Raw genomic sequence first — 26,925 nt, forward strand, 5'->3', positions numbered from 1 at the left:
GGGGACATAAGGACAAGACAAAATGGCGTGAGTCTGGATAGTTTAGAGCAACTATCCTGGGTCTATTTTCTTGTGCCTGTCCTTTCCGGCAATATCAGATGAGTACACAGACAGGTGGATTCCCGTTTTTCCTTTGCTTGCATCACTTTGGACGAAAACAACGCGTGCCTTTGTCAAGAAGAGCCTAGAGGAACCTGGGACAAAAAAAAAAAAAAAAAAAGGTCCTTTACCTCGCTCTAACAAGGGACCCCTAGCCTATAACCCATGCTTACGTTCTTGCTTGTCAACAACACAAGCTCTAGCAAAGCTTTGGCTATACTCTAAATATGGCCCACAGACCAACAATATTAGGGAAGATACGGTCGGCATTAGGGACTGCTCATTACGAAGCATATCCGCACAAAAGACACCAGGCACCATGTTCCTTCGATTCCGAAGCCCCGAGAGGTGCATGTCTTAGACACTTATCCTCCCTTAAGTCGAGACGGGCAGGACGAGAGGCCGCAAGCCACAGCTAGAGGAAGAGGGGAACAAGGGAAAGTTTATTGCAATAATACGCTCATAGTGCACAGCGTCCCTTTCTCATCATCTTATACACTGGGGCTTGGCTAGCTGGGCTTGTTCCTGCGTCTCTGCTGTCCCTAGAATACAAGCGTCCTCATCTCTGGTGTGCGTACATACAGCCAGCCAAGCGTACGTACATGCAGATGGCTTGGTGAAAGCTTGAGCCCTGGGAGGCGATCATTTTGTGCTAGTCTAAGCAAGGCTGAGAGGGAGACGTACGTAGGACCAGGAAGCCAGACCCCAACACCACCATGCCTGAATTAGCCCCAAAATCCAACTTGATAAACAGCGACTTCTACATGGTTGGTTGTATGAGGAGCGCGGCCGCAAAACAAAAGGCAAATAGACAGGATCATGATTGGCACTGCTTTCCCCAACGCTGACACACAACTTGCAAGGACAAACGCTAATGGCTTTTGCTTCTCCGCTCGCCCGCCCGCATGGCTCCTTCTTTCTTCCCTCCTCCTCCTCCTCCTCCGTCTCAATCTCCTTATCCCGCCCTCGTATTCTTAGGCCTGAGCCTATGATCTATCACGTTTATCCTGCCCGCATCGTGCCCGTATATGTACATGCTCATGTGTGTGAAATGCGTGAGATGTGCGTGTGGCTTGATCTCGAAACAGGATCTGCCTGTCCGTCATTACGGCCATGAAGACCATCAACGTTGCCGAGTCTAATATCGCTCACTCCTTCTGCTCACTCACATTCTCGCGAGTGTCAGCAAACCCGCTTTTTCTATCACTTTTGAACGCTCCCTTTTGTGCGGAGTAAGTGAAGCTCGCATGGGACATGGGTGGATGTAGCCAACATGCAAATGTATGTAACATGTCGTGTTAGTTAGTCTAGACTGGCGATGTTTGCTTTTGGTGTTTTGGCCGCTTTTCTCTTATTTCACCATGTCCTGGCCCCCTTCCCACATCCCCTCCCCTGTCTTATTTGTTTTCCTCTTTCTTTCTTCAGATTTTTGTCTTCGTTGTGAATACACCCCTCCCCCCCCCTATCCTTCTTCTCCCTTCTCTCCCCAGGATTTAGTAAGCGGGGTCGTACGCACTGACTAGGGCCTCGGCTCGCTGGCCAGAACAGTCTTGGCTTTTTGGCCTTGCTCTGGCTTGGTATGAGAAGAGAATGCATTCTATACTATTGTGGGCTTTTCATTGTACGCCCGCTTCGGAGATGGACGAGTGATGCAAGTTTGAGCCTATTCGAGGCAAACCTTTGCTAGTGACCATTTTTACATGCGTTATCCTCAATAGAGAGTGAAAAAAAGGCAAAAGAAATGAAACAAGAAAACACAATTCATAGTCTAGATAGAATGTGGCAAGCTCGCATTCACAACCCTCTTCCTGTTGTTTCTCTTTGTGAGCTATTTGCGCTACTTGGCTTACTTTGCTTACAGACCTCCCTCCCCATCCTCCTCCTCCTCCCCCTCCTCCTCCTCCTCCCGTCCTTTTCCCTTTGCTCTGTTCTCTATTACAAGCAACACCTAGGCTAGGTTACTATTCCTTGTTTTTTGCAACTCGTGGCGCCAACGGCCCGCCCGTTTCTGCACGTGCAGCTACAAGGGAGCTGGACTTGCTGAAGCGTGAAACCTCGCATACTAGGCTTCCCCTCTCTTTACGGAAATCGTGGCCGCAATGAAGGCAGAAAAAGCAATATCAAGGCCATTTTCAGAGAGAGAAAAAAAGAAAACGTACATCAGCAAAAGAACCTGTCCAGGAAACACAGCAGGAAGAAGCCTGAAAGGAACTGCCATACATAGTAGCAATCTTAGCAAGTCCAAAGGCAGAGCTGCTGTAAGTTTAGGGAAGCGCAAACAGTAAATGAGATTATACACACACATACAGACCCTGTGCCCATTGTCGCCGGCTGTTTTGCTTCCTTGCCCCATATCCCAGTTCACACTACCTCTATCTCCCACATGCTTATCTGTATTGTTGATATTACTAGGTCTTTGTTAGCCCGCTGTCTAATCCCAAGTTTTCTGTAGCGTCTCGCCCCCTATTGCCTATCTCAAGCATAGGAGCGTGAACCAGATGACGTACGGGCAAGCCATACAGGCAGCGTGCTTACTCGACAAGATTAAACACCAAGTCAATCGCTGATACCGTTTGCTAGTGCATGATAGAGCGAATAAAGTACTAGGGTACCCCATTGCCAAACAAAGTCCGCCCCTGGCCCTCGATAGCAACCTAGAGTCGCTTATTTGAGGGTGCTAGAATAAGTCCGTTTTGTCGCTCTTATTGTCCCTTATATTTCCCGGGCTATCTTATAACTCTGGCGGGAAGTAGACGCTGTCTCCCCTCCTCACCCGCCTTGTTTTGCTATTGGTGACTCTGTGTCCTCCATTCCTTTATTTTTAGTGCAGCTTGGTCCTCCTAAGTTCTAGTAATGCCTTTGCACTAAAAAGAGGGGTCAGGGCTAGCTCTATTGCCCAATATACTTGATGTAGAGTGTCTGGCAGCAGCTTAGTCATGTTGATAGGACGAACTGTCACTCTCTAGTTCCAGTTCATTCTAAATCAATATTGAGATCTCACTCCCTAATACGCTTCTTTGGCTTGATGGTCTTGCTCAAATGTAGTAGTTAGTGAAGTCTATCTGTGTAGTACTTACACAAGCACAAACGTGAACATGCATAGGTTATGCAGTCTTAGCCTTAGTCTGTGTTCAGGCACACACTCAACATCGATCGTGTGCCACAATGCCACCGTTTTAAGTATGCGAAAAGTCTTTTTATGAACAACACCACCATCTAGTCGCCAAGTAAGAGCATTGCGCTGTTTGAACTTCTAGTTGTCTTGTCTGCCCCTACAGCGAGCTTGCAGTGAGTGTAACATGACCCCCTCTCCCCCGCGAGACGACCGTCAGGCCTCAATTTGATCAGTTCAACTAGGTGAATTGAACCCATCACGACATTAGCTTCCCCCTCTACTAGCGCATAGGCAGCCTAGGCTCTAGACACAAAGGAGTTAGCAAGAGGTACCTATAATTAAAAGTACTCTAGCACATAGCATTCAACCCAGGACATGAGACACTGCCCATCACTCCCGTTGATCACAGTGAGTCAAGACAATAACGATGTCGCAATACATACGGTATATTAAAGACTGCCTAGTGCCCCACTTATTTCACAATCACGATTTTACTTTGTTAGTAGTTATTACAGTAGTTTCTCCATTGTTACCTGCTGACCAATCAGAAGCCGGGAAATGAAACATTTTCTAGACTCGAGACTTCGAGGACTCGAGGACTCGAGAATCCTTACAAGACTCACCCCTGCCTCTTTTGGCCATAAGAGGTAAGAAAAAAAAAAAAAGGAAAGAAAATCAAGCACCAGCTCGTAAGCTGACAGCAACAACAGGAAAAAGAAGGAACACTAACCACTAACCAGCCATCACTGGTTCGGAATGGTGGCTGGCGGTATCCCCCCCCCCCCGCAACATGTATATTATGTTGGTATAGCTTGTTGGAGTTGCTGAACAAGCCCAAGTCCAGCCTGCCTGCCACGAGCTTGACAAGGTGGCACATCAAAAAGCAGTCAATCCAGCCTGTCAATAGTTCCACTTTGTTCCTCTATCTTGCCAAAGGTATTTGGGAGCCTGTCTACCTGCAAAAGTATGCTGGGTCACTGTGATAGGGTGGCCATTACGCCTCAATTTAATTGGAACGTCTCCTACCCTACATGTTTTTATTCACCCGAGCCGACACCGGGTTGGTTTTCTATAGGCACAAAAATATGTATTTGTAATTTTGTCACAGCCACCGTGTAGCTTTACACAGGGTACAAGCATAAGCCACCTGCCTACCTATTTTAGCTTGTCGGGCCAGCTGCACCCGAACTCTAACACAACACAACACACCCCTGTAGCTCTTTGCCTGCCCCATTTCATATTAGTTGAAAGTGAACATCTCTCCCATATCTGATTGTCGTGATAGCACCGTTACACCCTTGATATCCCTAATGAACTTTCTGTCCCAGCTCGCTCCGTGCTTCTTGAATGCAATTGGCTTTGCCCAGGACAGCTAGCAGAGCTCCAACGATAAGTCACAGGTCCCCCCCAAGAGCCAACGGAATCACAGGGAGGTCTAGGTCCGAATTGATAGTGGTAATGTCAAGGCCTCTTCTGTGACTGGGTAGCTTGCGGTCCTTCGAGGGAGGTTAGCTCCGGTATTAAAAGATGCCAGGCACAGGCCAGGTCTTCTTTGGGCCTGAAAAAGCACATGGGAAACTGTATGTCTGCGTATTGTGGGCAAGACCAAGCCAAACAAGGCAGGCTTGATTTACAGCTGAGGACACAAAGGTCTTCGCTAAAGAGTCCTGTAGAGATAATGGCTCCTTAGGGAAAGCTATCTAATAGTGCCAGCAGTCGTTCTAACATACCTACCTATACATGCAAATGTGCAAGGGAGCTTCTAAGCAGAAGGATTCATAGTCTGAGGAAATATGAAACAAGAGCTGCAGAGCTGCAGAGTAAACAGCCCGCATGCATAATCGAGATAGGAAAACTGGGCCAAGAGTCCAGTACAGGGCGCAGAGTGTTTATGTGTTGCATGTATATCATGGGAATGGATGTTTGGCCTGCGGGGCTTCCGGCTCGCTTTGGCGATAGGGCAACGAAAATAAAGGAGGAAAACAGTGGGCTAAGAGAAATTGAATGGGGTATAGGAGGGGTTGGGCGGGCCAGCCAGCTGCTGCTGAGGCATCGGATATCGCCAGCTTGAGAACATGGGCCTGTGGAATTCGTCGGTATGTAAGCCTACTCCAACTCCATCCAACCGCTTTTCGTGCTCAATGGAAGCTGAACATGAAGCAAGGAAAAAGCAAAATATATCGGAGAGTTACCATGTAGCATGGTCTGGCTTCCTTGTGCCATATCAAGAGCTGATTGGCAAGTTTCTAACTTGTGTGTCCCCCTCCTTAGCCTGGAGTGGCTCGTCAGTGTTTCCGACATCCAACCACGCGAAAGCAGCGTTGTATCATGAAGTTCCAAGTTGTTATTCCCGTTCCTGATAACCGCAATCTCGACTTGCCTATCGGGCGCAAGCAGCCATGAGCCTCGTCTATGCTACGCTGATTGAGACTAAAGCGGATGGAGGGGGAGTTGTGTTTTTCCTATCTTCCCCAAAGATCAAGACCCCGTATCCTAGCCTGAGGGTCGCGCCTCTGGTGCTGCCCGCCCTGGGCTTGGCTGCACATCCCGTGATTTCTTGCTCTCAAACTGGCTGGTTTGCTGACGATCACTTGCGGGCCATATGGCATCGCGGCCGCTCTATTCTGCCCTTGCTCGCTTAGATACTAGACGCTACTTGGTAGCAAATTTTCTAGCGAAGTTAGTAGGCGCTCGGGATCTGGGTAGTATTGGTAGTAAGGATATCCATGGTCTAGGTGTCTTAGCCGGGATATGGACTGTCTGTCGTCTTAACAGGCCGGACTTTTAGCCTGTTGACCTGTGTGAGAGTCCTGCCTTTTAGTCACAGCTTTGTCTCAGTCTCATATTTGCACCAGCCTGCGGTAGCTAGTGTAGGCAGATACGCAGAGATCAACGGTGCATGCAAGGGCAACCAATACCTGAACACAACGGGTACAGCAACCTAACTAGTTTCGCGGAGAAGCACATAGCTAGCTTTAGGGTTGCGTAGTTGCGGTGAGGGTTTCTTGGCGCAAGGACTAATAAGATGGGAGGGGCACCAATAGGTATGATCAGTATAAGACAGGGGGCATGCTGTCTCGTGCATGAAAGCTGAGGATGACAGGTCGATTTCTGAGCTTATTTTTTTTTTCGGTGAGGTAGGGCGTGTGTATAGGAAGAGGGGGGTTCTTGATGATAGTTGAAACTGAGTTGTGCAGGTAGAAAAAAAAAAAAAAAAAAAAAAAAAAGTAAAATAGAAAGAAACAAAGACAACACCCAAGCGAAGAAGCAACACTGGATTTGCACTCTAGAGGATGAGGAGGCCTTGTCTTGGCTCCTTTGCTCAAGCTAGCATCTTCTGTTGACGCGGCTTCTGTGATTTGTTGAGGGTGTGCTGTAACTGACCGACTCCCACTGCCATCTCTTGTTCGTGAAGAGAGCAAGCCGCAAGCAAGGCATAAGGGGGATCAACTGCAAGAGCGGAGCTTGTAGTACCTGAGATGGCTAAGGGGGGGGGATAGAAGAACGGCGAGCAGACTGCGGTGTTTTCTCAGTACGACTCGGGGAAGTGAGCGGGCTGTTTAGACTCAATCACATGATCAGGGCTGTTTATTTCATGTACGTGCTAGTACTGTGTTGCTTGTAGCATGCAAAGGAATTTCTTCCTTGATTTGATCCTTGCCGCGTGCTTGGACCGCCGGCTCATGATCCACTGGGCCAGAACTGTGCTGCATCACGGAGTCTGTCTGGACGTTTTGTCATTTTCTTGAATGCCCTCACAGTCCGTGGCTGCATGAAAATTAATTGCGGGTGTCGTACTCCGTTAAGCGAGGATCGGGCTATGACAAACAAAGGCAAGAAAGCGCAATCTGTAAAGAAGTAGCGGCGTGACAGCGAGGGACTCAGGGCTAGAACAGACAGACAGAGGCTCACAGGCTGACAAGTTAGCACCATAGCAGGCCGTTCAGCTTTTCACCCACTGCTACCCTGCTAAGAACAAGAAGACAAACAGGCCAGCCTCCCACGATCCATAGCTCGATGGGAGGGGCAGGGGGCACTGGGCTCGGGCTTCGGCATAACATCAAGATAACTGACAGTTGGGAAGGGGAGGGGTAGGCTCTAACTGGCAACAACAAGCTGGCACTGAGCTCCTCTGTAGATCCAGCCAGCAGTGCGGGAACGAAGCCTAGGAAGAACACTACAAACCACGATGTAAGCTATAGACGCGCAGCGGGGTGCAGTGGGGGAAGCAGGAAACAATAGGCCCCGCGCCGGATACAAGTTACAGTCATGGCCGTTGTTAGTGGCAGTGGCTGTGGCAGTAGTGCTAGCAGTGGCGCACAAGCAGCCACAGAGTCTGGTTTTATTTTTATTTTTATTTTTATATTCCTTCTCTTTTCTTTTCTTTTCCCTCTACTCTACTCTGAGAAGGAAAAAAAAAAAAAAAAATATCTGGCTTTGCGCTAGAGACTGGACCAGAGAACAAAGCAGAGATACGGCCGGGAGGATGGTCTTCTCTAGCAGCAAGCCAGACGGCGGCCTTCCGCTGTCACTGCTTTGCTAGATTGAGCATAGCGAGGGCCTCGAATTCCGGCCTTTCGCGAGTAGGAAGAGAGTAGAAGAGCAGGACGAAGGAAGAGCAAAGGACGGGCAGAGAACCGCTGAGATGCTAGGATGTCCTGGTGCTGGCGAGAAGGGTATAGTGCTGCTACAGGGTGCTGACGATAATCTAGAGCGCAAGAATACAGAAAGGCTCAGCGCTACAAGACCCACTGATGCGGACAGTATTAGCGCTATTCAGCACTGTAATGGGCCTAGACAATAGGGGCTCCCTGTCTTGGTCTTATAGCGGGAAGCCGCTACCCGCCAGTGTAAATGAGCACGGTATTTGTTTTTTGTTTCTATCCTCAGCGACAAGAGGTAGTAGAGGCTTAGCAAGCCTGCCCTTAGACGCGGAAACCCGAGACGGATGGAAGAAGTTGTCTCTGTTTTGGCCCTAGGTATGGGCGTGCCCCCATGTAAGCACGGTATAGATAAGTACGTATGCAGCAGCCTGGATTGTGCTGCATTGCATCGCATACACCCCATAGTACACTTTGTTTGCTTGTTTATAGTCACCCATTACTGTTTCCCTTTCCATAGTCTGTCCTCTGTCTGTTCGGCCCATACAGCCAGCATGTCCTTAATATAAATCCCACTACTTGACCGTTATCTCTCTTGCATCAGGTACACCAAGCCCATCATCACTGGCCCCAGCAGCCCCCTCCCCTAGGCTATTATTATTATGACAGGTCAAACTACAAGCCTTCTCGCACATTAAATATGCATTCAATTGCAGTGTGCATTCCTAGCGCATTCTAGTAGGTTTTGTACATGGTGCTACATTGGCCTGTTTCCTTTTGTCTTGATATGGCACAAGCAGGGCCCTATCCTCGCCCTGTTCACACGCCTTTCCCATGTGCATTTCCCGCCGTAATTGAGCACATAACCATTCAGCCTGATCTGACAGATCAAATCGGCGTGTTTCATAATGCGGTCGGCTTGGCTGTATTGGAAATTGGCTTCTACAGAGAGAGAGAGAGAGATGGGGAGGGGGGGGAGGAGGAGGAGGAAGAAAGACGAGGAAGAAAGAGGAGGAAGAGAGAGACAGAATCGTTTCCCACCCACCTTCTTTCCGTGTTTCAGGGTGTTTCCCAGCTCAACACATTTCGAGCTGCCTCGAAGGAGGGTAAAATTCCCTCCATCCTCCCGCATCCTCGCAGCTGAGCGGCACCGCCTGTTGCAATATTCCCCATATAGTTGTGCAGGTAGTTGCTTCTTTTCCGCAGCTATGCATGGTAACTTGTGTATGCTCGCCTCGGAGCACCCCAGGCTTATCCCCTTCACATGTCTTCATGTGTGTGTGGAGAGGAGGGCCTATGCCGCCCGCCCACTCAGGCATTGCCATATGCAGGCAGATCTTGAATGTAATCATACCGTTGCTTCTTGGCCCGCCCGAAACAAGATGTGTGTGTGTGTGTGTCTGTGTCTGTGTCTGTGTCTGTGTCTGTGTCTGTGTCTGTGTGTGCGAGAACTAGCCTTCACCGCGTCTTAGAAAAAGACTAGCTGGAATGCTGTACTGCCAGCACATAGATACATACAGCAGTATGCGTCAGACCAGACCGCCTCCCCAGATGTAACTTCGGCTCGTCATAAGTACGGACAGGGCCTCCATGGAATGTAGCAAGCACTATAACAAGTGCAGAAAGAGTAAATCGCCGCCCCATGTGCATGCAAGCAAACGTTGTAGCGCATTTCCCACTGCTATTAAGCAGCTCCAAGCCTAGCAAAACTCCCTGGAATGGTCCACTTTGTTGCGTGCTCAGGATCGTCGAGGGCTGCGTTGAAACTTTCTACTGCACACAAGCTTGAACCAGAACTGCATAAACCGTGCATATATGCATGCGCAGACTTAATAGATGCATGTGCTCCAAGCCGATCGATCTTGCCAGACGCCCATTCACGGCCTTTGACCTTACCGAGACGTATTGTGCGGGCCACAAGTGAAACACATGTGCACCATGTGAAGTGAATGTGCCCCAGAACCAAACTGAACACAACCTAGTAGAAGATGCCACATAAACCTATATGGCGCCCCAAAATACTTGTAAGACCTGCAGTGACAGTTGCAGCTGGAAAACATGGAAGGAAAGCAGATAACACATACGCAGCATGGATAATGCTGCTGGGTTGGCTGGGTGCTAGACAAGGGCTAGAATGGGTAATAGCACCGAGTTCTCAGCACCAGTGCTATTGCTACTCTATTACCATGCTTATACAGCAGCAACGCAAAACGATGAATCCATCTGATGCATTCGGGCTTGACCGCCTGATGCTGCTTCTGGCAGAAGGTAGAGCATGTCTGCCCTGTTGCTACGTTTTGTGCATTCAAGTGCATGCAGTGTGATGGAATTCTGTCATCATAGTAGTATCTTGGTGCTTCATTAGCCGCCTGCATGATTGGCTGGCAGGTCTAGACTGCGGGCACAAGAGAAGCATCGGTGAGAAGAAGATTTTGAGCTTAAGAAAGTTGATTCTCGCTCGTTCTGTTTGCCAAGTCCGTCCGTATCATCTGTTACGTTGTAGTTCCCTCCATCCATGATTGCCTGTGCGGCTATATTGCCTATACAACGTCCCGGGCTTCCAAATAATGGGGGTGGTGAGAGGATTAAGACCTTGAGGTGTTTCATGTACAGCCTGTTCCAGTCTTATATTGAGTGATAGAGTGAGTGAGTGAGTGAGTGAATGGTGGTACAAGCCGGGATCATGGCCCTAGCAGCATTGCGTCTCCCAAGAGAGGCGAAACGAACAAAGACTCAGAGAGATCGGTTCATAAACAGTGAATAAAACGGGCGAAGCCATCTATGCGTAGAGAATAAGTGTATTAGCTACTAATGCCAGTACGTCGCCTCTGACCACGCTAGGCGCTATCATATGCATACTGATGCAACTTCATTAACTTGGCAATGTTCATGACATCTCTGGTGCATTAGAGGCTAGCAATGGGCCTTCTAGGCTTTTGCTTGTGCTGTGAAGTTTGGCATAATACAGCAGCTACACACGCAAACACACACACACACACACACACACACACACAACGTTCTACTCCCTTTTCGTACCGAGTTCCTCCAGGCGACCTTGTACCAATTGCCATGCTCTATAGAGAATTGTGCATTCCATAACAAAAGCATCATGCATGCGCCTCTTAGATTACGCAGCCTATAAACGTGGGACCCTAACTTGTCACCGCTTGGAACCCTATCCCTCTTCGAGTCTAGCTTGTCTACGCCTAGCTACGCATGGACTGCGCAGAGCTCCTTTTCCATAGGTAGCCCGCCTTGGTCTAGACTCTGGAAAGGCCTTCTCTGCTTCTCTGCTACGTAGGAGCAGTCCTCGTATCCGGTCTCCAGTTAGCGCCTAGACTCAGAAAGCCAGCACCAATATCCTGCCGTGTTTTCCTGACAGCCATCCAGCCATATGCCGTTTGTACCGTAATTCCGCCGATGTGTATACAAGCTAACTTATTGCCACACTCCTAGCTCTAGAGATTGCGAAGAACAACCAGTCTGGACTAGCAGTTATCAAGCCTTCGTTAGAGAAACAAGCAGTCTGTCAAATGGCTAGAGCGAATCCAACCGCACCCTGCCCCTGGAGCATGTGTAACAGTGTTGCAATGATGGTTGTTTTTGGTACTGTTCTTACATCTCGTCATTTCCATCTTACCTTCTTGTCTATAGTACATGCTAGGACGAGCACAAGGAGCAGGCCAAGTATAGCGGAAGACTGCTTTAGTCTCCTATGCCTATGTATTGGGGCAGATCTGCATCGCACTAACCATTTTCTCACGTATTTTTTCAGTAAAAGGCGCACTAGACAGTAAGCTTTCGCTGCCCAAGGGCTCATCGCGTTGATCATCAGCAAAATAAACGACCAAGTGAGGAAAAACTCCGCCTGGCCCTGGCCCGACAGCGGCTACCTTTCCATGTCCGTCGTCTGAGCATAGTAGCCCTAGCGCGGATTAGCACAGCTTACTGCTGCTATCTCTGAGATAACCGATAGGTGCGATGCTGATACCTGTATAGTTCTCCAGGGTTGCCTGGAATCAAAAGGTAGCAGAGTATCCAGCTATCGCCGTTTGTGTGTAACTGGGAGCGTTCTGTTTCCCCTCATTTGGTGACGCGTTGCTTACCACCTAGCTCTACATTTAGACTCGTCTCGTAAGCATATTGTAGCATTATCACCCATCATTCTTGCTCTCGGAATGGCAAGCCTAGGATTTTAGACAGCTATACCCCAAGCCCCAGTGGCTCCCTAGTCCCGTTTCTCCTATCCTTCGGCATCGGAATCGGCATCTAGGTCTCTGTTTTGGTGTGCTATAGCCTGACAAACTTGTTTACTTCCATGGCCAGGGGGAGCATAGTCAGACAACCGATTATTCACTGTTGCATTCCCATTTCAAAAACCGAAGCATCTGGCCAGAAACACCGGCATCTCGTTCGGCGGCGACTAATATGAAACCTTACTGTTGTGTTCGACTTCTTTTCGTATAATTATTTTGATCTAAAATCCGTGATTGTGTAACTTTAAGGAGAAAGATATCGCTCAAAATAACTTTTGTACTCGTGACTTTTGCTTTTTGTGGTTGGTCAGTGACAAAAGACCATCAGGCGTCGCTGTCCTCAGCCTCTCTGTCCCCCTCCATTGCATCATCTTCACCATCTGAAGCTTCCAGGCCTTCAGAGCTCATGAGGCGATCGTCTTTTTGCTCAGCTGTTGTTGGCATACATGGTTAGCACGGATCCTAAAGCACGAAGATGATGAAAAGGGAGGGACATCACAATCGGGCAGGGAGATTAAAAAAAGAAACGACTTACTTCTAGGCTCAACCAGGAGATTTTCTTGAACCTCGCAGTCCGTCAGCACAGAGCCATCTCCAATTACACTCCGCTTGCCCAGAATACAACGAGTAAGCTTGCAGCTCTTGCCGACCTTAACTCCATCCATCAAAAGGCACTGGACAAGCTTAGCGCCCTCACTGATCTGGCAATTGGCACCGATTACACACTCCTTGATAGAAGTTTTCTCCTCAACCGTCACATTGTCGGCAATAAGAGAATCCTGTTTAGTGATGGTGGTCCTGGCCTGTACGCCCTCGGGGTAGGCAACCTTGCGGGCATGAGCAAAAGGCGATACAGGTTCGGCACCGGCCTCTTCCAGGGAAGGCAGCTTTGCAATTTGTAAAGAGACATGGAGCAGAAGCTTTGCAGTATCGACTCGGCGGATAATAGGGCCAGTAGGGTCAGTCGGGTGGATGTAGGCCTGGATAAAGGGGACAGAACCCTGGAGAGGGGTTGGTCCTTCTGAGCCATTACCAGAAGATCCCTTGTTACTCTTGGAATGAGTTCCACTCGTTTCTGGTTGTCCAACGGAGGCCGTATCGCTGCCGCCATGTGATATATAGGCGTGCTCGTTGCTCTTAGGGTTCAGGATCTCTCCAAGACCAAGCTTGGTGCCGAGGCCGTCTTGCCAAGTAGCCTTAGCCCACCAGCCAATGACATCTTCGCCAATGCTTTCAAAGGTCTCGTTCTTTTGGACAACGTCCATGATCCAGTGGGGAAGAATGTAGATGTGCGCATCGCGCTTTGATGACATAAAACGCACATTAGGGTGCGCCTTGAGGAGACTATGGCGGATAGGAAACCCTTTGTGCTCTTCCGTAAGATCCTTGTAAGAGTCTGTTGGCAGGGACACAACAAGGTTCGAAATGTCGGGTAGAAGCGAGCCCTTTTGCGTAGCAGCAGCAGTGGCCGGGATTCCGGTGACGCCAATGTAATCTGTCTCCTCACCTTTGATCCGGGGAGTCTCGCCCCGCGTCTCGTAAAAGACGCTCAAGCCGCCGCTATGGACGATGCTAGAGTCACCAGAAAGCTTCTCATAGCCAACAATATCACTGAGACTAGCGCTCTGAACCATCCAAGCAGCAAGCAGCTTCTCACCAGCTAGCTCGCACACCAGGTCGCACGGCAGTACCATGAAGTCGCTCTGCACTAGTGAGCGCACTTCAGGCAGTCTAAGGATTTCTGCAGTACCCATGGTCTGGGTAAGGCCGGCGGGGGCCAATATTTCAGGACGCGGATGCGGCAAGCTCGTCAAAACCGGATTTGTGCTGAGAGCGGCTTGCATGGCGTCCTTCGCAGAGGCCGGGCAGATTAGAGTAATGTCATTGATGCCCATACGATAGCAGTAATCAATGGGATACCACACCATGGGCCGATTGGCAATGGGAAGAAGAGCCTTAGGGTTTTCATCTGGGCTAGAGTTGAAAGTGGTAAACGACGAGCCAGGGCCACACAGAATCAGGGCCTGGACTCCAGGCGAAGGTCCAGTCACAGCGTGAGGCATGATGGCTTGGAGGTTTGTGGAGTACTGTCAAACGTAGAAGTCCTAATTCAGGCCAAATATATGGCGACTATTAGCAGTCGCACTACTATTGAGTTCGATCACTATCGGCGCTTATTATGTATAGTCTGAAAATTTGCCTTCCCAGGAAAACAGCAGGCAACGGTTGAATTTATAGAGAGACCACATCGTGACCATTATACTTACCGTCTAGTGAGCTGTGTATGTATACAGACGTTATCGTACCTGCGACTTTCTCCTACACGTCTTATTTCTTGCCGCCTTATGCTATGTTTCGGAGCGGCGTTTGCGTTCTCGTTATCCTTTGGTTGCTATCCTAACGCTTGTCTTGTGCGGCGGCAAATAGAGTGTCTGAAAGAGTTAAAGTTAGCCTATGCGTCATAGCCCACGATTTGTCGATAGGCCTTGGTCACGTGACCTGTGCTATGCTAATGCTAGTTGCGGGCAGCCACAAGACAATTGGAGTGGTGTTTCCAATCCCTTGAAAAGACAGGATCTATCCTTGTGTACATGTCGGAAGCCTAGCTTTAGATTTCGAGATATCCCCATATCTTAGTCCGCCCACTTGACGAATTTTTTACTTTGGCTCGTACTTGATATGCCACAGGGTTATCAGAAATGCATAACCCTAATTCTATCTCTAGATTTTCTTCGTCTATGCTTTGGCTCACAGTTTTCAAAGGGATAAACTCATGCATCCACCTCTCTGTAGGTAGCACAAACATAATATCTCTTTTTGGGATGAAGAGCAATTACTCTCCTCATCATCTTTTGTCTTCAGTCCTTTCGAGGGGAGATTCCCTATCCGACAGCTGCCACAGCTGACAAAGCAGTGCCCACTTGATTGATGTCTGCTGTCAGGCCAAAGCGACTGGAGGCAATAAAGTGGTCCCTTTAAGGGACTATGCTGAATTTATTGGGTGCATGACGGGGCCGTCTCAGTGCATTCCTGCAGAGGAATGAATGCGACAGCTGGTGAAGTCAATGTTAATACAATACAACAGTTTATCCCTCGGCTACATTATCACAAGCCTTTTTTAGTCTACATTTCTGCTGCTTCAAATTTGGGTGCCCCTGGCTATGTTTTGTGGGGGTTTGTTTACTAGCAATCCCTGCAACAGCCAATCGCAGGCCGTATCTGCGCGACTCGCATCCTTTCACAGCCTCTACAGCGCTCTATAGTCAGTGTCTCCAAGCCTAGAAGAGTCGAGCATGGGCAACGCCCAGCCACCAGCCACTTTTCTTCGCGCAAGGGCAGATGGAAGAAATAGAAGAAGGGAGAAAGGCGACAACGAATGGTGTCAATAATCTAAATAAATCGCTGTCACTAACGTACATCTATTCCTGTCGCTTGCTCTGTCTTTCGGCACGAGGGCCGAACATACAGCTACAACTATTGCTGTTGCACCATTCGTCTATCTATACATCTCAAATCAAAGTTGGCTCTTCGCTATCTCCTTGTCTCCTTCTTGCTTTCTCTTTTGTGCTGCCAGCCTGAATAGAATTGCCGCCTTCCTTGTCCTCGCTTCGATATTGCTCGACAATTTATCTCTGTTCTGCCTCTTCGCTTCGGTGCACATTGCAAGCAGGAAAATACGCCCGGCGTTCGCTCAAATCGACTCAACCCAATCCAATACAAAACCTGGCTGGGCCTAGCCTTTGCGCCCATTCGTCTCGATCTCGCAGCCACCTCAGTCCATCCGTGGCCCGTCCGTTCCATTGCCAATACTGCGATCGCATCTTGCGATGATCGATTTCCGAACAACCGCCGCCACTACTGATATTGTCTAAGGTGGGAGAAAGAATCATTCGCCGTGAATACCAATGCCTGAAAGCTCGTCCTCGCACTCGCGCCGAAGCGCCTGGGGCTTTTGGGTGCCCCTAACTGTCACTGTAGCAGTGGCTACCCTGGGAGTCGCTGCATTTGTGCTCAGCCAGCGCGAATCTGAAGAAGAGGCGGAGCCCGGTCTTGACTATGAAGATGGCGACGAGCGTGGTCCCCTTAGCAGCCGCAAGGAGCGCGGAGCGCCCGGTGCCACCGATTTGAATGTGACAACTGGAGACTCCACTAGCGAAAGGGGCGTCATGCCCGAAGCGGACTCTGCACCAGCCACGTGGGGTGCGCGTATGTCAGGCGCCCTCGGCCGCACACCAAGCCCGCAGCAATTCTTTGACTCTGCCGGTAAGAGCATCGTTACCGGCCTATCTGCTGCTACGGCTGCTGTCGGAAATGCGCTGCAATCTATCCGCGAAGAGGACAAGACTGCGTTCCAGGACCATGAAACCTGGTCCGAAGAGGCCGACGCCAAGTACAGTCGCTCGGTGCACCAGCAGCAGACTACCGAGATAGCGGCGGAATTGAGCGCAAAAAGCCAGCAGAATGTATCCATTTCGCAGGAGGCACTTGGTGAACGTCCCGCCTCGCGCACGAGCACAAGCTCACGACTGGCCAACCGCCCGAACCGCAAGACTGTCGCTATTGTGGTCTCAGCCGATTTTGCGTTTCCCAATCTCGACGACCAGAGCTTCCACGAACAAGCAGTATGGGCACCAAACTAAAGACCTCATAAAACAATTTAGTAATGTGCTAATCATTTTTCTTAGTCTATCCTGTCCCATATTCCTAAAAACTTGGATTTTGAAAAAACGAAGCTCTACATTTTGATCTATGCTCCTTGCCTCAAGGAGAAGGACCAGTCTACCGAAGCTGGACACCCCCAGGCACCCCCTTCGGTCAGCTCTTCGTTCTCCAACATTGCTCACGAGCAAGCCCAGCCTTCTGAAGCAGGAAGCCCTCTGTAAGTCTGCATAGTACCAGTATCTACGTTATTGAGCTTGCCAGCTAACATGGTTCTAAGTGTTCGCCCTTCTAGCAACGTTACTGTGTATAACTCTATTTACTCACAGGCTTTGAGCCTCGTTGAAAACGATGCCATGGTCCTTAGCGTTACTACCCCCAACGGCCACATGCATATTCTCCGCTCTCTTAACCCTGACATAATCTATCTTCAGGAGTCGCTTTCCGGTGACAAGGGAAGCTACGTCACTCAGCTTCAGACCTGGTACCGTTACGACGTGATCGTTGTTGTTGGAGCCGAGGGTGGCAGTGGTGGAATTGCGGACAGCGAGTCTGAGGCCGAGAGAGAGGCCAAGGTGATCAGGCCTCGGTGGTGGCAAAATCCCGATCGCGTAGCCCGTGGAAAGGGTGTTGTGGTTGTGGATGGACCCCGGCTTGGAGATGACTGGCTAAAGCGCCTGGAAGGCCAGTAAACGACGGGGGTATGACCCAGTGCTTCCACGTGCTGTGATATGGTGGGGGCAGATCTAATGTGTTGCTATGTATTGTCGGATCTACGTTTTTTTTTCTTTTCATTTTCCACGCGCCTTATGATGTCATGAGTGAGGACGTGTAGCTATTCGCAATGTTCGGTGTCTCTCTTGTCTATGGTTGGGGGAGTCGAGTTAGTTGTAGTTGTAGACAGCTAACATCTTGTGCTATGATCTAACTTCTGGTGAATATGTAAAGAAGGGAGGTATTGGCTTTTCTGCCCATGATTTTACACGATTCTGTATTATTACAAGTCGCTATCTAGCCTTTGGGCTATCTATCTGCGTGATGCTCTTGTCCTAGTCATTCGTATCACGCATAGAAGCACGTGACCACCCCAAGTGTGGCAACAGCCTCATTGCGCCACAGTATTTTGACACGAAATTCTTCTCCTTATTCTAATTTACTCTACCTTTGCTCTCTTTGCCTTTGCCACTTTCAATGGACCAAGGCCCTTTCTATTGCCAGCCAATAAACCCCACACTCAACCCATCGCGCGAAGCAGGGAGACAAAGGCACGGCTGCTGCACCACCAAACACGTCCTTATCATCAACAAATTCCAGCCAAAAGTCATCACACTACGAGAGAAAATCATCCCGGTTGCTATTTATCTCGACTTGTGCTGAGTGACGCTTTCTATCCATTGTCTTTTTATGCAGTAACCTTGCTTTGCGTGCGATAATTTTCGCGGGCTTCTTTTCTGGCCCTGATTTTTTAGCCTTGGCCGCCTGTACATACAGCACCGATACTGCTGTGTGTTCCCTTGTAACAGCCATAGCCTAGGCTAGGGAAGGTAAGCTGGGTCTCCAGCCGACGTGTATGCGACACAAACTACAAAAATAAATCTACACAATTATCCGACCGCGATAACATCGCATCAGCCTTTCGCATCACCATCGCCATCGTCATTATCCCCGCCTTGAGCTTTCATTACAGCGCTGTCGCGTATTTTATTTTGTCAATCCCATACGTATCTTTATCCGTCGCTATATACCCGAATCTTTTTCTTTTTTTCTGTCGCATCCAAGCCCCTTTCGGCGCATTTCGGCGCCTTGCCACGACTCTGTTTCGTGATAGCCTTGCGCTCTCCAATCCCTTATATCGTCCGGATTCACTTTTTTTTTTCCCCCATACTTAGTCTTCCATTTGGCCCCATCATCGCCTTTTTATTTTTTTTTTCTCTTTAATATTGCGACCATGGCTCCCGTGGTGACGGCCACTCCTATACACCCGCCAATCCCTCCGGGCATGGCTTCGAAAATCAAGCGACCAATCAACTCAACTACTGCTGCTAACGGGGCTGTCGCTGCGCGCGCTTCTCCACTATCATCAGCACTTTCTAAGAAAGCCCAAGGGACGGCAACGTCAGGCACCGCAATTCCAGCCCCCATCGTCCACCAAACTCCGATCCGGCCACCCAATATCAAGATCCGCCAAGAAAATGGCGTGCAGTTCCAGGGTCGTAACCTGCGGAACAGTGCCGGCCTTCCTTCGGCGTCTCTCCCGGGCGAACCCAACGATTCGCGGAGCATGGAACGCTTGCCATATGGTATGGTCAATTATTAACTGCTACTCGCACTGTGCTCGTAGCTATCTTAACTAACCTTTGTGCTGGTAGATATATCGAAAAAGTATATCCTGAAGAAACATGTCGGTAAACCGCCGTCACTCATCGTCCACCTTCACCCAACATACTTTAGATTTGACCAGCAGGAAGGTGTATTCTCATATCAGTCACCAATGAGAATATTTCTACAACACCTGAAGTCCTCTACTATCCCCCATGATCTTATGATCTTTTTCACCCAAGCTGGAGTCTCGTTCTACGACGGATGTCTCATTGTTCAGCTTCATGATCACCGATCAGCGGAACAGGAAAGCGATAATTCTAAACAAGAGTTAGCTGAGAAGAAGGCGGCGCAGGCATCCATTCACAACCACAACCATTTTGTCACACCGTCACCCTATACGCCTTTTCCTAATGATACCACATCATCAAAGAATGATGATGGGGGCTCGCAGGATGAATCTAAGGAAAAGGCGAAGATCGAGAGCTCAAAAAGTAAGGATGGTGCCGATAGGCTCAAAATCTACACCTTAGTGATGCTTCCTACACCAGAGACACTGTCCTCAGACTTGCTCATTAAGGCAACGACACCTGCAAATTCGGCGATTCCTCCTACTCCTATAGGCGCCGTCCCACCAACACCGACGACGATTATGCCGCCACAAAAGCGTCTCAAGACGGAACGCATGGAACTGGATGGCTCTAATGCCCGCCAAGTTGAAGCTGGTATACTACTGCAGACAACACCAAAGCTTTTCCTGGAGCCGGCAAAGAGCCCTGCCGATATGATTATGTTACTAGAGGCCTTTTCCCATTCAAAGCACTCAGAGAGTGTTCCTCTACCCAAAGGCCGCAAGCGCACTGTTGCCGAGATGGCTGCTGACGAAGCCTTCATTGCCGACCACGAGCGTTATATGCTTGTCTTGGATGAGCGACTGGGCCCTATCTCTTCTAGTGCCCAAAATGCAAACTCCAATGGGGATGCCGACTCCTCTGCCGCGTCAAAAACGTTTGAACGTTTCGCTCGTTTGGCTGACATTCGTAAGGCGCAAGAAGAGAAACGAGCTGAAGAGAAGGCTAAGGCTGCGGAAAATCAGCGCCGTGTGGAGCAGCAGCGTCAGCAACAGGCCGAACAACAGCGTCAACAGCAAGCTGAACAGCAGGCAGAGCAGCAGCGTGCTCAGGCCCTTGAAGCTGAACGACAACATGCTCAAAAAGAAGCTGCAAAGAAGAAGGCGCAGGCTACCAATCTGAAAATGAGATTTCAGCAGCAGCCGCAGCAGCAACAACAACAGCAACAACAACAGCAGCAGCAGCAACAGCAGCAGCAACAGCAGCAACAACAGCAGCAACAGCAACAGCAGCAGCAGCAGCAACAACAACAACAGCGGCAGCAGCAGCAACAGCAGCAGCAAGCCCAATCTCAAAACATGGCTCGCACCAACCAAAACCTGCCTATGGTATCCCAAGGCCAGCAACTTGGTGGTCAGACACAGTCCCAAATTCAGCCCCAGCAATCATTGCAAACAGTCTCGTCCCAGGGACTCACCCAAACTCCCACATCCACCGCTGCTCAAATGGTACCTCAGTCTCAAGGAACTCCTCAGATTCCCAAGAGTGCCCTTCCAAACGCTACTCCCACTACCTCGATCATAACAATTCCTGTGAAACCCATCCCTGCTTCCAACAATGCCATGCGTTTTTCGGGCCAAGCCGGGCAACAGATGGCTTCTTCTCCTGTAGTTCGCAACGGAACGCCCATCCAGGCATCCTCTCCTCGGGTTGGTGGCGTTTCTATGCAACAAACTGGTTCCAACATGGCCGGCAGTCCTTCTCGGCCACCGTCTGCTTTGCAATCTCATGCAGTCCCTATGTCTGTTAGCATGTCGGCCCGTAGTCACCAGAGCCATGGACAAGGAACCCCTCATATGGCTAATGCCACACCAACTATGGTTTCTGCTAGAACGCCAGTTGTTGGGGCTGCTTCAGCGCAAACGCCTCGCATGAGTCAGGCGAGCCCACCACCTACCATGATGGCCAGTGGCTCAGCCATGGGCACTTCGACTATGGTCAACGGCAACATTCAGCAGCCTATGGTTGGGAACATTCGCATGGCCGCGCAGCTTGCTGCCCAGACCCAACTGTCACAGCACCGTATGATTCAGCAGCAGCAGCAACAGCACATGGCCAATAGCATGATGAATGGGGCTAACCAGCCTATGCCTACTGCACAGCAACAGATACTCCATCAGCGTTTCCTTCAACAGCAGCAACAACAACAGCAGCTAGCTGCTTTCCGCCAACAAGGGATAGTGCCTGGCCTTACCCCACAACAACAACAACAACAACAACAGCAACAACAGCTTCTCGCACAACAATTTATGTCTATGAATGGAATGCAGACGGGGCAAATGACGCCCCAAATGCAGGCCCATCTTCGTGCCCAATTAGCTACTCGTGCACAACAGCAAGGCATGCAGAACGGAAACCCTAATCTGCAGGCTATGCTCATGCAGCAACAAAACCAGTTGGCTGCCCAGCAGCAGATTGCCATCCAGCAGCAACAGCAACAGCAGCAGCAACATCAGCAGCAGCAGCAGATAGCTGCTCAGCAGCAGATGGCCCAACAATTTGCTGCTGTCCAACAGCAGCAACAGCAACAGCAACAACCTCAAGTTATGGCACAGATGCAACAACTTCAAATGCAACAACAGCTGCAGCAGCAGATGCAAATGCAGCAGCAGCAACGACAACAGCAACTCGCAAGCTTAACGCCACAGCAGCTTGGTATTTTGCGCGAGTCGACGGCCGCTGAACAGGAAATGATCCGTGCAAACTTCATGGCGTTATACCGTCAGCAAATGACGTTAATAGCAAGCAAGCTTGGCAGTATGGACAACATACCACCCGAGACGGCTGAGAACATAAAGAAGAGGTGTATCTTGAATGCCCAGCGCGCCTTTGCTTCAAGAAAGATGCACGCACAGGTTCAAGCCCAGCAGACAGCAGCCCAACAGCAACAACAACAGCAGCAGCAGCAACAGCAGCAGAACATGAACGCTATGATGGGACAGCAGGGGATGTAGAGGGTATAGTGGAATTTCATTGCAAATGTTCCGTTGCGAGCCTTTCTATGTCGTGTCCTTTTTCCGTTGTCTGTTTGACCAATGTCACCAGCGGTTCCTTTTCTTCCTTTATCCGCCCCTTTTCCTGCTTTAATTTTCGTCTTTTTTTGCATATTTCTCTACATTATACCTTTGCTTATCTTCTTTTTTTTCTGCGGGGGTTGTCGGCGTCTTTTGTGGCTTATGAGCGGGACTTCAAGATATAAAGGTCTAACCTTTTTTATGTGCTTTTTTGTTTCTTTACTTTTGCGTTTTTCCCAGATTTGCTTTTGACGTTTATTGCCATGCCCTTTTTGGAACTTCTATTATTGAGCCTTTTCATATTCGCTATTTATCTTGGTTATTTCCAAGCCTCGTATAGCCTTTCACGACAGTGCCCTAGATTTGGCTATCAAAGGGCTGTAGTTGATTATTTTTGTATGACAGCTCTAGCTCTCTTTTTTATTTTGTCTGAATTGTGTGTATGATTTGTTTCTGTTTTGCAGTCTATCATCCTTATGTGCATTATGAATTCATTTATTCCTTCAGTCTATGCCTCGCCTGTTGGTAGTTTTTGGTAGTTCCTGTGATGATGTAGTTAAAGAGGCTCATAGTTTATCGTGGTCACGTGGGAAATCACGTGCTAGCTACCCTGCTTCTAGTGTGGGGCGCATTTGATCTTGAGGCTGAGGGCCATGAATTAATTCATCCAAGCAAAGCGAAAGCACGAGCTCACTTACAGTCATACGTGAGCTTGGACCTTGATCAACCCGAATCACTCAGTACCAACGAGATTCTTATTTTTTTTTGTTTTCTGGAAATAATCCGAGGTCTTTTTTTTTTCCCTCTAGTTCTTGAAATTCAACCTAGGTGTTCGTCCTACAAGCGAATTGTATTGCTTGCTGTACATCGAAACTTGTTAGTCAATGCTTTTCAACTGCTTTGAATCGGTCGCGAGTTTATTTTTATACCATATCCAACTTGTGACAAGCAGAGGCATTGGTTTCAGCTAATCCAGTACCTGTTTAGCTGCCCAAAAGTCCTGGGAATATTCCCGAGTGGATCTTGTAAACCGCCAGCCTTAAGGCATCATACATCAACCCAACCCGGCGCCACAACAAAAATCAAAATCAACACAGAAAGATCAGAAGTGAAGCGAAGCATCGCAAGCTTTAGCATCAACCACTATGCGCTGGTCACTGAAAAACGTCGCTGCTACAGGCCTCCTCCTAGCGCCAACATCCACCCTTGCAGCAGCCTCTCTCCAATGTGACAGTATCCTCGCCAACAACCACAAATACGATCTCTCACCACTCCGAGGCCCGCATTCTGTTGTCACGACCATCACCGAAAAGAATGCCATTTATAATACGACTTATACAATAGACTTGTGTGCACCACTTAAGCGCGTAAATGATGGCTCGATTCCTGCCAGGGAACAGTGCCCTGAAGGCACGCGCGTGTGTGCGGTCCAGCGCGCCCTGCATGGCAAAGCTGATGGCGAGAACGTTAGTTCCGATGCCGATGACGACGATAAAGACAAGGACAAGTCTTCAGAGCCATATATCCGCGAAGCCGTGCCACTGGCCGGTGCACTCGAGTCCTTTGGTGGCGCGGCATTCGAATACACGACAACGAAACTTGATGGGCAAGAGAATAATGGGGAGGGGTTCTTACTCAACCTTCCTGGCGGTGTCTTTCCATTAGATGTCCCACACAAGGAGCAGTTCCCCAAGAAAACGGTAGTGCGGTTCCTATGCGATACGGAAAAGACGGGCCTGGAGGGTGAGTGGCAGGCGGAGGTGGAGTACGCCAACGCCACATCATCATCCGAGGATAACAAGTCTGCAAAGATGCACAAAGCCCGCAATGACGCAAAGGATGCAGAGAAGCAGTTTGTCAATGATGGCGCTGCTCTGCTCTTTGATAGCTATCAAAACGAGGGCCCCGATGCTACGGGAACGCTACATCTGACGTGGAAGAGCAAGTATGCCTGCAGATCTGTACCACCAGCAGGCGGCACACAAGGTTGGGGCTTTTTTACGTGGTTCATTGTCTTGTAAGTAAAAGAGAGGGGAAGCAAAACTATGAGCGTTTAGGCGAGATCCAAATTTGCTAACTCGTTAATTTTGTCTGAAATAGGGCCTTTATGATCATCAGCGCTTACCTTATTTTCGGCTCATGGCTCAACTACACACGCTACGGAGCTCGCGGCTGGGATCTCTTGCCACACAGCGATACAATCCGCGATGTGCCGTTTTTGATGCACGAGTTTACGCGCAAAGTTCTCAGCACAGTGCAGAATTCGGGCTCACGAGGCGGTTACAGTGCAGTATAATCTTAAGGCAAGACTGGGTCCTGGGGGTTAGACACGAGACTGGTACGTTATAAGTGCAGCAGTAGAATGGCGATATTCAAAGACTTTTAAATTTTGTTATACATGGATGGTTAGCTCTTGTTTTCTCTTCCCTTCCGCCGCCTACATTTCCATGATTTTCCATGTAATGTGATTGCTATAATGCCTCAAGCAAGCTTCTGTACGTACCATACAGCGAACGGGCAGCTTCCTACTCAGCAATGCTTACATGAGACATCAGGATGGAACGTAGCTGTCATTTGTACCGACGCATCTTATATCATGAATTTGCGGAAAATAGCCAGCCCTAACTCGTAAAAGTAGCCAATAAACCCCGAGATATACGTCATGGGAAAACCAGCTATTGGAGCTCAGAGATCCTGTGAGCAAAAGCCGCGGAAGCCGCAGGAAGCTCTGAAATGCAAGAATGCAGGAAGTGTCCTAGTTTACTGCTTTCGTCAGGTAATTGCTCGAAGCAGAAGCCATTGCCACCCGAAGACCGTTTGCCCCTTCCTCGGGTTACCAGTCCAAGGGCGGGGTAACTGTGCGTGCTGTATGTAGACGTATATAAACCCGCCTCGACTTCCTATGTATTATTTCCATCATGTGTAAGCAAAATCATTGCTCTTTCATCTTGCACAATTTCGCCATGGTCCATCTATCTAAAATCGACATCCCAACTCCGCATACCCCAGGATCGGGATCGGAAACCGGAGCCTCTACTCCGTCTGATAGTCTCACTAAAGCTCTCCGCAAAGTCCGCCTGGAGCTTGCCGATAGTGACGACTCATACACCACAACTGTATATGGCTCTCGCGCAGCTGGCCGCGAGCTCCCTCGCCATGAGATGCCTGAAGATGAACTGCCACGTGACATTGCCTACCGACTAATCAAAGATGATCTGTCGCTAGACGGAAACCCCATGCTCAACCTAGCATCGTTTGTCACCACATACATGGAAGATGAGGCAGAAAAGCTGATGGCTGAAGCGGTTTCCAAGAACTTCATTGACTATGAGGAGTACCCGCAAACAGCTGATATCCATAGCCGCTGTGTCAACATGATCGGTCGAATGCTGAATGGCGACTCGCACTCTGTTGGCACATCCTCTGTGGGGTCAAGTGAGGCTATTATGCTGGCTGTATTGGCCATGAAGCGCCGCTGGAAGAACCAGCGAATTCAGGAGGGAAAGCCCTACGACAAGCCTAATCTGATCATGTCGTCAGCTGTTCAGGTATGCTGGGAAAAGGCTGTGCGGTACTTTGAAGTCGACGAGCGTTATGTGTACTGCACCAGAGATCGGTTTGTCATTGATCCCGAAGAGGCAATTAAACTCATCGATGAGAATACAATTGGCATCTGTGCCATCATGGGAACAACATACACGGGTAAGTCATAAAATGACAGAGGAACAGAGTGTTATCAATATTAACTAGCGTATATGAAATAGGCGCCTACGAAGATGTTAAGGCCCTGAACGACCTCCTGATTGAGAATAACCTCGACACTCCTATCCATGTTGATGCTGCTAGCGGAGGCTTTGTTGCTCCGTTTGTGACACCTGACTTGGAGTGGGACTTCCGTCTTCCCAGAGTTGTATCAATCAATGTCTCGGGCCACAAAGTGAGTAAATCTTCATGAAAGACACTTCAGTGACGTCTTTTCAGAACCGTATAGGGTGATTATTTCACAAGCTGACATTGCCTCCATCTTCGCCCATCTACTAGTACGGCCTTGTCTATCCCGGAGTCGGCTGGATTATCTGGCGCTCGTCCGAATATCTCCCCCAGGAACTCGTTTTCAATATCAACTACTTGGGTGCTGAACAATCCTCATTTACTCTGAACTTTTCTAAAGGCGCATCTCACATCATTGGACAATACTACCAACTCATCCGCCTTGGAAAAAAGGGCTACCGTGCCATCATGTCGAACCTTACTCGCACCGCTGACTATCTCGCTTCGTCTCTCGAGGCACTGGGATTTGTCATTCTGTCTGAGGGCGGGGGCTCCAGCCTCCCCCTTGTGGCATTCCGTCTGCCCGACCAGCCCACTGACGCAGTTAAGATCAAGTCCCCTGAGAACCGCTTCTACGACGAATTCGCCCTGGCTCATCAGCTACGTATCCGTGGTTGGATAGTGCCAGCCTATACTATGGCCCCTAAAACGGGTCAAATGAAAATGTTGCGTATTGTTGTGCGCGAGGACTTCACACGCCCGCGCTGTGATAAACTCGTGGATGATATCAAGTCGTGTATGGAATTGCTAGGTCAGATTGACCAGAAGAGCTTGGAGCATATGAAGACATTTATTTCCCACCAGCGATCATCTAACACTCATCACCATGCGAAGCATACACCCGGCAAGTATAAGGTGAGTACCATGTAGCATCGCAAAGGATATTTAGTGGCTTTAGAA

At 49.2% G+C, this 26,925-nt stretch overlaps 5 protein-coding genes across 5 annotated transcripts; 4 read left to right on the forward strand and 1 right to left on the reverse strand.

The window, feature by feature from the left end:
- Positions 1-12,395: 12,395 nt before the first annotated feature.
- HOO65_010549 (Translation initiation factor eIF-2B subunit gamma) lies at positions 12,396-14,134 on the reverse strand (the record flags this gene model as incomplete). The annotated part of the gene is made up of 2 exons (XM_071005692.1): positions 12,396-12,502; positions 12,607-14,134. The coding sequence occupies 2 exons, from the start codon at positions 14,132-14,134 to the stop codon at positions 12,396-12,398; spliced, it is 1,635 nt and encodes a 544-aa protein (XP_070862371.1).
- Positions 14,135-15,976: 1,842 nt separating this feature from the next.
- HOO65_010550 (uncharacterized protein) lies at positions 15,977-17,422 on the forward strand (the record flags this gene model as incomplete). The annotated part of the gene is made up of 3 exons (XM_071005814.1): positions 15,977-16,693; positions 16,757-16,950; positions 17,026-17,422. The coding sequence occupies 3 exons, from the start codon at positions 15,977-15,979 to the stop codon at positions 17,420-17,422; spliced, it is 1,308 nt and encodes a 435-aa protein (XP_070862372.1).
- Positions 17,423-18,678: 1,256 nt separating this feature from the next.
- Positions 18,679-22,134, forward strand: HOO65_010551 (SAGA complex subunit spt20; the record flags this gene model as incomplete). Its single annotated transcript, XM_071005335.1, has 2 exons — positions 18,679-19,030; positions 19,100-22,134. 2 exons carry the CDS (start codon positions 18,679-18,681, stop codon positions 22,132-22,134), a joined length of 3,387 nt encoding a protein of 1,128 aa, XP_070862373.1.
- A 1,205-nt stretch (positions 22,135-23,339) lies between these two features.
- Positions 23,340-24,490, forward strand: HOO65_010552 (Autophagy-related protein 27; the record flags this gene model as incomplete). The annotated part of the gene is made up of 2 exons (XM_071005971.1): positions 23,340-24,211; positions 24,295-24,490. 2 exons carry the CDS (start codon positions 23,340-23,342, stop codon positions 24,488-24,490), a joined length of 1,068 nt encoding a protein of 355 aa, XP_070862374.1.
- A 667-nt stretch (positions 24,491-25,157) lies between these two features.
- Positions 25,158-26,895, forward strand: HOO65_010553 (Glutamate decarboxylase 4; the record flags this gene model as incomplete). Its single annotated transcript, XM_071005693.1, has 3 exons — positions 25,158-25,896; positions 25,959-26,131; positions 26,236-26,895. 3 exons carry the CDS (start codon positions 25,158-25,160, stop codon positions 26,893-26,895), a joined length of 1,572 nt encoding a protein of 523 aa, XP_070862375.1.
- Between the last annotated feature and the right edge of the window lie 30 nt (positions 26,896-26,925).

This window comes from Ceratocystis lukuohia (assembly GCF_044167205.1).
Source record: "Ceratocystis lukuohia strain C4212 chromosome Unknown Supercontig1_pilon, whole genome shotgun sequence".
Lineage (NCBI taxonomy): Eukaryota > Fungi > Ascomycota > Sordariomycetes > Microascales > Ceratocystidaceae > Ceratocystis > Ceratocystis lukuohia.